The following is a 12,200-nucleotide window of genomic DNA, read 5'->3' as shown; positions in this document are numbered from 1 at the left end:
TCACCATTGGCCTTAAGTGGCGTGATTATGGGGGTCTCCCACACCCCACTGTCTACTGACTGCAACACCCCTTGTTGTACCAGCTTGTCCAGCTCTGTGTTAATTTTGGGTTTGAGGAAGAAGGCACTCTCTACAAGGCTTGGGGTTATGGTAGGATCAAGGTGAAGGGCAACAGGAGGACCCCTGTACTTCTCTAAACTTGAGCTGAAGACATCGGCAAACTCCTGGCAAACTGCTGACAGGTCTGCCGCTTGTGTTCTATGAATGCCTGTTACTTGGATGCCCAAGGCATCAAACGATGAGGCTTGTGCACTGGCCCTCCACTACTACGATCTCTAGTGGACCCTTAAATCCCTTGAACTGTACATTGAGTGTAGCTTCTCCTTTCACTGCTATGCGGGAGTTTTGGAAATCTGTCAGCAAAAGGTTAGACAGCCTGAGTTTAGCTCATTTGCTGCTGTGACCACAAATATGCTTGAAGGTCCCTTGGGAAATTATGGATACGGCTCACCCTGTGTCCAGTTCCATGTTGCATGGAACTCCCTGAAGCTTGACCTGGAGTCTAAGCTTCTCTTTAAGGGGGCGATAGGCAAAAGTTCTGAACACACTCCTCCGGCTGGAGCAAAAGCCTACTCTGTATTGCCTCGGGGTCCCAATACCTTTCCTGAATGCTTCTTCCTGCGGTCCGTCCCTCTGGCAACCTCTGCAGATGGCAGCAATGTGGCCTGGTTTGCCACATGTCCGGCACATTGCTGCTCGGAACCTGCACTCCGAGCGTCTATGTCGGCCTCCACAGCCCATGCATCGAGGGAAGGAAACTGTCTTGTCAGTTGGCCACTGTCCCCCTCTGGTTGCTTCTGCAGCTGGTCAACCTTGAAGTCCAAGTCAGAATCTTCTATTCATTCGGCATCCTTGTGGTGGATGGTTTCTGGGCTGGGAGTGTTCTTGGAGGGCCGCAAAGCTTTAACGGCCCCTCAAGCAGCTTCATCAGCCATCACCTCCTTCAAGGCATCTTGTAATGAGAGGGTGTCCTTTGCGAACAGCTTCTGTTGGAGCTCTCAGTTTCTCAGTCTGCAGACTAAACAGTCCCTCAGCCTTTCCTCTAGGTCTGCAAAGTTGCAAAGCCGAGACGCCTGTCAGAGGGCGGCTTTGAACTCAGTTGCAGACTCTCCTGGCTGTTGCTCCCACTGCTCAAACACATGTCTCCATGCGATGATGGAGAGTTTCGGCTCGAAGTGGTCCTTGAGCTTCTTTTTGAGATTTGCATAGGCGACCAAATCGAGCGTAGCAGTGGGGACCAGGTTCTCGGCTATGTCGAATGTTGCCGGGCCGCACAAACACAGGAGTATCATGGCCTTCAAGCTGTCTTCACTAACCTGGTTAGCTCACAGTTAGTTTTTGACATGAGAGATGTAAGAACTCCACCTCTTGGGATGTACGACATCGAATTCTTCCAATTTGCCAACCTTGGCCATGGTGAGTCACTTTCATGCTTGCAATGCCTTGTGTTGCTAGGCTTCTATGCTGCCCTAGGATGGATCCTTAGGACGTGGTGGTCTCCAGCATGGCTTGCTGGCAGACCAGGGGGGAAAAACGTAGTTCCTCCAGGCTCTGGTGCTGGCCTCACCCTCTAGTGACTTCTGGCTCTTCTCTTGGTTAAGCACCACATCCCACCTTCGTCGCCAATGTTAAGTTCTCGGTTTGGTTAGGCATTGATGAGGCAGAGCGGTGAAACAGCAACTAGTTTATTGAGTAACAACAGAAGCAGCCCTATTGGCTGCTTAACAGATATATATATACATATACATACATACATACATACATACATACATACATACATACATACATATAAAGTAACAATTCCTGCGCCAAAACACAGTTAACAGTCCTGGAGACAAGCAGTCTGGGTTTCAAACAATACAGCCGTTAAGCAATCATTCAATTGATTACAGCAATTAAGGCCAATATATTACATATTGGGTTGTGTCAACTTCAAACTCAGCATAAATTAATTCATATTAGCTCTGAAGCAACAATGTCTAGGCTCTTCCACTTTTATAAATGACTGGATAGGTTAAGTCAAGTACAATGAGAAAAACAATTGTGCAGGGGGATTACAATGGCTTTTAATTCAGTTTTAATTCTACATATTTTGATGTAAGTGTTGAATATGCATTAGTTAGTAGAAAGAAAGAGGAATATCTCATTCCCTTAGCAAAAAATTATAGGATCTGAATGTTGTGCACAGGAGAATATAGGATTCATGCTAAGAGCAAAATTTCCCACAACAAGAGCACTGGTTATGTCAACCAGTTAGCCCCAAGCCTGAGGAATGTAAAGCAAGGCATTAGTTAAATCATGGGAAACGGAGGAAATAGAACCACTGGATTTAAATGGATATAGGAAGTAACACTGGCAGAGGGCAATCAATACTTCAAAATAGCTTCATTTAAGTAGTAGTAGTAGTAGTAGTAGTAGTAGTAGAAGAAGATTATTCTTGATTATTCCTATAACCATGTGAAATAAAACAATTCCAGGATAAAATAGATTAAAAAATACAGCAGTGAAATATATATGTAATAAACATAAAGAATCATAATAAAAGTTTTTGTCTTGTCATGCCAAGCTGACTTTCTAGCTAAATTCTGGAGCAAGCATTACAGAGCAGTTCAAAAGCATTTTAAGCTTTATATAGCAAAATATCGTTTAAGTCAGGATATTAGAATTTTACAGCTAACTAAGATAAATGGATGGATAAACAAACAGACAGCACTGTTTATATAATTCTACTTGAACAGACCTCTGTAAGCATGATCAATGACAAAGGAAGCCCAAACATTTTACTGAGTATCTTCCAAAATACAGAATATAGAATTTATTTTATTTTATTTTATTTCCATTTATATCCCGCCCTTCTCAAACACCTATAATGACTAAATTTCTTGATGAAAACTCTTTCTACATTTCATGTTGGCAGAAATAATTTTCCATGTCTGTTAATCATTACCTCATAGGTTCGTTTACCAGGAGAAGTCAACTCAAAGCAGCAATCTCTTCGGGAATCCTTGCGCAGATAGGGAACCAGCTGAGCGTGGTAGTTCTCAATAGCAAATATGCCTTTTGGTTGTTTGCCTGTATAATAGCAATAGCAGTGATGAGTCATTATTGGTATTCATAAATTTTTAGTTGCTACCTTGCTTTTACCTCTCCAACACAGGACCCTATTTAAGATTCAAGATTCCTTATATTTATTTTTACTTGTTTATTTATTATTCAATTTTATGCCAGCCATATTATTATCCAAAGTGACTTTGGGCAGCTTATAGAATGGTGACTGAAGTATGGATAGCAGAGAAAAAAATAATCATTCTTTTATTCATGCCATACAGGCAGTCCTGAACTTATGACCACGATTGAGCCCAAAACTTTGGTTGCTAAATGAGACATTTGTTAAGCGAGTTTTGTCCCATTTTACAACCTTTCTTGCCATAGCTGTTAAGTGAATCACTGCACTTGTTAAATTAGTAATCCAGTTGTTAAATGAAACTGGCTTCCCGATTGACTTTGCTTGTCAGAAGGTCGCAAAAGGGGATCACATGACCTTGGGATACAGCAACGGTCATAAATATGAACCAGTTACCAAGCGTCTGAATTTTGATTATATAATCATGGGGATGCTGCAAAGGTTGTAACTGTGAAAAATGGTCATAAGTCAAATTTTTCAGTGCTACTGTAACTTTTATTGATCACTGAATGAACTGTTATAAGTCAAGGATTACCTGTACTCCTTCAAACTGCATTTTATTTTAAGAAAAAAAAAGTTCCCTCTTATGAATTACTTGAGCCCCATTAGAAGGATGCACATTCCCTTTGTTACATTTTCATCTGCATATGAGCTTGACCATCAAATACATTGGCATTAATGATTTAATTTAAAATGTCATTGAAAAGATATTTTTGATTATGGATGTACAATATTCTGGATATATAAAAGAGCTATGTTTTTATTGGAACTCTGATTTAGGACTAATATTCATATTACAACTGCCATACAAATAAGCTTTTAATTGATCCATGCCTGATGAACTGCTCTGAGTGCACAGGACTTTCATATTAGATTTTCTTCATTCTGGCATCAACCCTTCCTCTCAAGTTTGCAACAGCTTGGAAAAAATTGCACAGAAATAACTCTCCACTTTTGAACAGCTGCTAGATGAAGCAATTTAAAGCTGTCTCCATATGGCAGACTTGACATATGTATTTGCTTCAAGCTAATATGCAGGAGGGTAATAAAAAGGGAGGATCATTTCACAGGATCCATGTTGCAGGATCAAAAGGCAAATTCTGACCAAAAGGCAGTGCTCCCTACCTTCCCAATTAAATCGTTGATTAGGACTGCTAGAAGATGCTGTTTTATTAAAACACATATTTTAGTGGGGAAGGAGTTTTTATAGCTATGGACAGGATTATGTTATGATATCACACCAGTGGATAGATGAAATATTTCAAGCCCTCCCTCCCCCATTTTACAGGTGCTATCAAAAATAATCAGGAAATCACATCACTAATCTATAATGATTCGCCATTTAATATTAACATTGTGATCTCACGGGAACAAAATAGGGGTTGGGGTGTTATGATTATCTGTCAGTGATTCAGGAGATGTACAGAGATAGAGTAGAAGTTAAGCAAGCTTAGACATTCACTAAACATATTCTCATGAGGGAGAGACACTCTTTGTCACATACAGTTATCCAAATTTCACCCAATTTGGTGGAAGGATAAGTAAAATCAGGTAAAAACAGAAACACAGAACTTTTGCTATGAGAAGACTTTATTTTTATGGAAAATGTTTCTATGTGATACTGAATTTCTTTTTTCTTTGCACAATGTATGAAATTGAAAGTTGAACTCAGTGTGAATTTGTATTAATGGCATGGGTCCGGAGTACCTTAGGGAGCACCTGCTGCCGGCATCAACTTCCCTTCGCCCTGTGCGTTCCCACAGAGAGGGCCTCCTCAGGGTGCCACCGATCAGAGAATGTCGATTGGTGGCCCCCAGGGGGAGGTCCTTCTCTGTGGGCGCCCCGGAGTTATGGAATCGGTTGCCGGTTGAGCTCCGGATGGCGCCCGACCTTCACTCCTTCCGACGCGATCTGAAAACGCATTTATTTGAACAAGCCGGCTTGGCCTGATGGGGGGTGGGTTGGGTTTTTTATTGTTCTTAATATTTGTATTTATAGTTTTTTACCTTGGGCATTATGTTTAATTCCTTTTAACTTTTGTATTTTTTGTATTTTATACATTTGCCCTGTTCACCGCCCTGAGTCCTTCGGGAGAAGGGCGGTATATCAATAAAATAAATAAATAAATAAATAAATACTTCAGGCTTCAATGCCAAAAATACATTTTTCTCTGTAAAATTTTCTTGTAATTGATAATATTAATTTAATATTCTCTTTCAGAGAATTCTCTTTCAGAAGACCATCACTATATTGTTGCTTATCTGGAACACTGTATTTTTTTCCAAATTTTTTATATCTGTTTTTCTAAGGTTCCGGCTCTTTTCTCATGAGCTGAGTACCACTGTAAATGATCTTTTTTCCAAAAATCTAAAATTTTTATTTTATTTTATTTTTTTATTTCTTCTGAAATCAGTTTGTCTCCCCCCACCCACAAAGGAAATAATGATTTTTTTAGTTACATCATTCTATGTTACATGAGTAGGACATTGTGCTATAGGCATTATAATGACCAGTAAGGCTGCACAATATGAGTGAGCCCATCTCTCTCACACACACTGGGGTTGTGGGCTGGATGTGGTGCCTCTAGGACAGGGATTTTCAACCTTTTGACAGATTGTACCAATTTTAGGATGACAATATTTGAGTACCACCAGTGCTTAGCAAGGTGTCAAAAACTTGATGACTAAAAAAAGGGGGGGGGATTTTGGGTTTTACTGATTAGATTCATTTGTTGTTATAGAAATGGATAGTTTATAATATTATGGAAAAGTAAAAACTTGAGGTTCAATGTTAATGCTTCCTTCTACTGCAACAGAGGAACTCTGTTCTTTTTCCCTTCTCCCCCTCACTTTCCTCCCCTTTTTCCTCCCCACTGTGTACTACTATTTGCTTTTGTATTTTTGTATTTTATTCTATAATATAATAAACTATTACAAACTGTAGAAAAAAAGTAAAAAAGTACCAGTTTTAATTTCTTTGGTGGTTGTTCCTTTGCTGAATCAATTTCCCTTTGCACTGACAAATGTATGATGAATTTATCCATGTTTATTAATATGCACCACTACCAGCTACTTCAGGGCTCTTCAAACTTGGCACTTTTAAGACTTGTGGATTTCAACTCCCAGAATTCCTCAGCCCTCATGGCTGGTTGAGGAATTCTGGGAGTTGAAGTCCACAGGTCTTAAAGTTTCTAAGTTTGTAGACTCTTGAGCTAGCTGGTTGGCCCTTCTGAGCTCTTCCACAGTGTAGTAAGAATGCACCCCCATCCTCTTCCCTGTACCTTAAAGACACAGTAATCAAGTGCAAAGCAAGAAAAAAGAAAAAGAAAAAACAAACTCCGTTTTTTTCCCCTCTTTAAGTTGCCTCAGGCGAGTCACGTGTCACAATGTTGCAACCCAGACAGAAAGGCTCCGGCAATTGTGAAAAGCTTTAGCTTTAAATTAAGCCAGTTTACCTTCAAGGAAAACTTTCTAAAAGCCACAGACAGACTCAATTAAAAGGGGTAAAACTAATTACATTTGTTTAAAGCAGGGGTGTCAAACTGCCGGCCTGCGGGCCAGACACGTCATTTGGAAGCCTCGCTGACCCCATTGCCAGCAATGGCAAAATAGTCCTGATATGTCTCGTGAGTCACGTGACATCGTGAGTTTGACATGTCTGGTTTAAAGGGACCTGCTGTCTTTTTTCCCCTTCCCCCACCCAAACCACGTTCTTTTATAGCCTCTCCTTTCTTCCCCCCACTTTTTCTTCAGTTTGCCTCCAGCTCCGAGCTGCTTCTGGAAGTGCCAATCAGCTGGAGCCCTGCTAGTTCCTGGGGCTTCTGCCAAGCCCAGTCAGTCCTTCAGCTGCAGCTGCCTCTCCGTCTCCCTCAGGCTTGTCTCACTTAGGCTCATTCCCCTCCCCTGCTACATTTGGCTAGCAATCATGAACCAACTGCCATATGGCAAAGTATCAGAAGAGGTATGTGCACCACCAGTTGAAAAGCCCTGTTCTAGGAGAATAATTAGTGGCAGCAGAAACTCCTAAGGTGCTACACCAAAAGAGGGTGTTGGATTCTGAGAGATGAGTTTTGAGACTTCCAAACACCAGCCTAAGAGGTTCAGTCACCTGATACACATGCATTTTGTTTCTGTGATATCAATGATGCTAGCTTCTTACAATTAAGTCTATTCTTGTTCCATCAGCCTCTTCCATACTCTTTTTTCTCGGTCAAACTAGAGTGTGTTTGGGAATATGGGGATTGATTTTATGGATATGTATTTGTATATCTACATTTTCCTAGACCCAGCATCTGCCATCTCATGAATTGTGGTGGAAAAAGGCCCATCACTAGTTTAGAAAGTCCAACACAATCTTCCTTCACTCTGCTATTTCTTCCTCTCTCTCTATATATATATGTGTGTGTGTGTGTGTGTGTGTGTATGTGTATATATATACAAAAGAGCCTTGGTGGAGCAGTGGACTAATGCCTCCTTAAGTAACACCAGCTGCCTGCAATTAGTGCAGGTTTGAGTCCCACCAGGCTCAAGGTCGACTCAGCCTTCCATCCTTCCGAGGTAAGTAAAATGAGGACCCAGATTGTTGGGGGCAATTAAGCTGACTTTGTAATAATGCCGCTGGGGGGGCGCGAAAGCCCTAATAAGCAGGCTTATACATAGAATTAAGGCTACTGCTAAGCTTGTAAGCTGCCCTGAGTCTTCGGAGAAGGGCGGGATATAAATGGAATTAAAATAAAAAATAAATAAATAAAATAAATAATAAAAAATACACAGTGCTCTTTTTCTAAAAAAAACAAAAGGTGCCGGAACTCTCATCTTGTTAATCTTTTATTTATCTAATTTTACTTATTTATTTATTTATTTATTTATTTATTTATTTATTTATTTATTTATTGGCTTATACTTTTTGGTTGTGCTGTGCCCTGTTTGCAACTCTGCTACTTCCTGAGAGAAAGTTGGTGAAATCGCTTCCCGGGGGCACAAAAGGAGGAAAGGTTGCCAAGTAGTGCACTTACCTGTATACTGGCATTGTGAAGATTCTGGATTTCCCTCTCAGCCTTGCTATCCTAAGAAGATCCAGCAGAGATTGACCAAAAAGTTCATCTTGGGTCTGAATTCCCATGCAGTGAAAAGGAGAGGGCTTGCAACTTCTGGTTGTAGTTATCCACATTTCTGCACACTGAGATAATCGGCCACTTGTTACAAATACAGAGCCTATCATGCTTATGGATTACTGATTCACATTTCCCATGGATTGTCTTCTGTCCATGGGAGGGAAACTTGGTAGATTCTAAATTTCATAATTTTAGTTATTCCTTTGGCAGGGTATATATGAGAACCAGCTGCAAAGGTCTTTAAAAACATGTTTCTCACACATTTATATTTTTGAATAATAAATATTAAATCTTTGTTCTTTTCAATGATCCTTACTAATGCTTTAGAAATATAATTTCCAGTTTTAGCTACAGTAAGCAAGCAAATTACACTAAAGCTAAATTTAATGTTACTTGTTAACGATATTTACTATAGTTCAGAATTAGTATTCTTTCAGTCACAATCTTATTCATATTCAATTTAGCTGATTTTAAAATGCGATGTAAAATCATAAGCACATAAAAAGAAAACAGCAGAAACAGCTGCAAATTAACTCAACAGTTCTATGCTTAGCAACATTTCCATTTAATCAAAGTCCTTGCTCTTTCCAAATCTATTTCAGGGTTTACTTTCTATGTATACACAAACAATGGGAAATGGGTTTCTGGGCTGGTTCAAATTTTTTACACATTCCAAAAATTATGTCACGAGTGATGTATTTATAGGTATATAATTGACAGTACAAGGGACGTGGTGGCTCAGTGGGTTAGGATGCTGAGCTTGTCGATCAGAAGGTCGGCAGTTTGGTGGGTCGAATCCCGAGTGCCACCTAACAGAGTGAGCGCCTGTTACTCGTCCCAGCTTCTGCCAACCTAGCAGTTCGAAAGCACGTAAAAAATGCAAGTAGAAAAATAGGGACCACTACGGTGGGAAGGTAACAGCGTTCCATGCGCCTTTGGCGTCTAGTGATGCCAGCCCTGGAGACGTCCTTGGACAAGCGCTGGCTCTTTGGCTTTGAAACGGAGATGAGCACCGGCCCCTATAGTTGGAAACGACTAGCACGCATGTGCGGGGGAACCTTTACCTTAATTGACAGTACAATTGGCAGTGCAGACATGCCAAATGCTTCTAAAGTCAGAACCAAAATACATATATATACAATTTTTTCTCCCCTAAATTTTTAGGTAATGTATCTGTTCCATATAAATATAAAAGCATGATAGGCTCTGTATTTGTACAAGTGGCCGATTATCTCAGTGTGCAGAAATGTGGATAACTACAACTAGAAGTTGCAAGCCCTCTCCTTTTCACTGCACGGGAATTCAGACCCAAGATGAACTTTTTGGTCAATCTCTGCTGGATCTTCCTAGGATAGGAAGGCTGAGAGGGAAATCCAGAATCTTCACAATGCCAGAATACAGGTAAGCGCACTTCTCAGCAATCTTTCCTCCTTTTTTGCCCCTGGGAAGCGATTTCACCAACTTTCTTTCAGGAAGTAGCGGAGTTGCAAACAGGGTACAGCACAACCAAAGAGTATAAGCCAATTAAGAAAAAGGTATTCAAATAATTCCCTCTCTTCTCCTTTTCTGCTTTGAGTGGTACGCCTGCTTTCGGGGGAAAAGCGGAGGCATCTATTTCTCAGTTCTCCTGATGTGAGAGCAGGGCTAACTTTCCAAGCCGAGGCCCCTCATGGGAGAGGGTGCAGAAAAGGTGAATGATTCCAGGAAAGAACTGGCGCACTCAGGGTTGCTACAGCAATGGCCTCCTCAATGGAATTCATGGCAGCTGCCACCATCACGGACCCCGAGAGGGTGCTGAGGCCACGCCCTGTCAGGGCAGCAGTTTGACATTACTGTGGGCTGGATGCTAAGATCAAAATTGACATTTAGCCATGCAAGGTTAGAGATTCCTCTTTTTGCCCCCAGCACTCAGGAATCAGCACTCACACATTTATACAAAGGTGAAGGAACAGAACACAGTGGAAGTGTGCATTGTGTTGAGGGCCAGGTGCTCCAGGTTAGCCATGTAGGTGCACAGGACAAGGCGGCAGCAGGCATGCAGGTCCAGCACCGGGTAGGCCACCAGCCTGGCTGACACAGGTAAGCACAAGGAAGGAGTCCACATGGATTCCGCAGAACCCACCTCCCACTCCTTGTCCTCAGTTACCTAGTTGAGATGGTGTAGTTGGGCAGCAGGGAGGGTGCAAAGTTCCTGCTAACTCGCCTTTGCTGCAGACAACTTGCCTGTGCAATGTTTGCTGCCTGGGTCTTTTGGCGCGCTCAGCAGCAATTCCTATTGGCTTTCAAAAGCCAATAGAGGGAGTAGCACAGCTTGTGCAAAAGCTTTTTTTTTTTTGGTGCAAAAAAGGTGCCGAAATGCCGTTCTGAGCATTCTATGAGAAAAAAGCTCTGTATATATATGTACTGCCTGTCGATGGCCTTCAGGATAGGCTGACACAGGAAATAAAGATTTGTCCCATGTTTGGGGCCTAGCAAGGTAATCTAAAAACAGTTAACAAGCATTTGTCATATATCTCCCCCTGCTTCTCAGCTAACAAAGCGAGAGAGATCCTGTGGCTTAGAGTGAAAACAACTGCCTAATGTGTAATCAGCCCAGGTTCGAATCTCAGAAGGGTATGGCTGACTGATGAAAACTAATAAGTTTGAAATGCATATCAGTCTCCCTTAATTCTTTGTTAGCAATTTAAAATTTACACAAATATGAGCTGTCACCGGTGTGACTACTGCCTGTCGATGGCCTTCAGGATAGGCTGACACAGGAAATAAAGATTTGTCCCATGTTTGGGGCCTAGAAAGGTAATCTAAAAACAGTTAACAACAAAAAATTATTTATACATGCTGACACACAAGATTATATATGGTCATTTAGGGGAGGATTAAAGTCTATCTGACAACTAATGGGGGAAAAAATGGGTCCACTTTTTATACACAGGCCCTTGTGTCTCTATTTCTCCCTGTCCCTCATCTTTAACTGACAAGGGTATCAGAATACAACCATCTTCTTCATCTTAAGGCTGCATCTAATAGCATCATTCCACACTGTATGGTGGCTAATTCATCACCCATCTAAAAGAGCCAATATAATGCAATGCTTCTGTTGCATTTGGATCAGGAAGATCCATATTCAATTTCCAACTGTTTGCAAACCTTAGTAGATATTTTTCTCCTCAGTTTTACATGTTGTATATAAGTCCCATTAATAAATAAATAAATAAATTTAACAATCTGATTTTCATCTCCCTGAGTTCCTTGCATGTAGAACTACTTTAATGTTTTTAATAAATGCAGAAAATATCAGAGAATAAAAGAGCTACAGTGTTAAAATGAATTTTGGACGACAGTATTTCTTTTACTGCTGTCTTCTCCAGTTGATCCACTGGAGATTCATGACTAGTCATGAATACCATCTCATGATTCAGTGAAAGAACAGAAAGCATGGGTGTGGTGTTACCTACTTTTTTCATTTGCATAATAGTAGAAAGCTGTATTGTCAAGAACACACCAACGCCTCTGCCATTCAGAGCCAAAGATTTTGGAGTCTGTGAAAAAGAAAGAAGGTGGAATGAGTAATGATTCTGTATATCATTCATAGTTATTTCTGATATTAATACATTTTACTGTTCCAAGGCATTTTGTTTATACAAGACACTTTTCAGAAGAGATATACTCATTTTGTCTGTTTACTGTAGCCTTTTCCGACCTGAAAAATGTGTTGGACTTCAGATGTGTTGGACTTGAACTATAACAATTCCCAATTTATATATTATTTGACAAGTCATGTAGATAAGCCTTTCTGTAGACTTGTGACATTATCTACATCAGGGGTAGGCAACCTTGGCTCTT

General features: G+C 40.7%; 1 protein-coding gene across 1 annotated transcript in view; it reads right to left on the bottom strand.

The window, feature by feature from the left end:
- The window catches only part of SKAP1 (src kinase associated phosphoprotein 1), a 467,979-nt gene that overhangs the window by 115,757 nt on the left and 340,022 nt on the right, over positions 1-12,200 (bottom strand). Inside the window, exons 5-6 of the mRNA XM_083378139.1 lie at positions 11,813-11,896; positions 3,008-3,132 (exon numbers count right to left, since the gene is read on the bottom strand). Of these exons, the coding sequence (XP_083234265.1) occupies positions 3,008-3,132; positions 11,813-11,896 (209 nt within the window). The remainder of the gene's footprint in view (positions 1-3,007; positions 3,133-11,812; positions 11,897-12,200) is intronic.

Source organism: Vipera ursinii (assembly GCF_947247035.1).
Source record: "Vipera ursinii genome assembly, chromosome: Z".
Lineage (NCBI taxonomy): Eukaryota > Metazoa > Chordata > Lepidosauria > Squamata > Viperidae > Vipera > Vipera ursinii.
The sequence above is the reverse complement of the archived record's forward strand: the minus strand, read 5'-3'. Positions and strand labels throughout refer to the sequence as shown.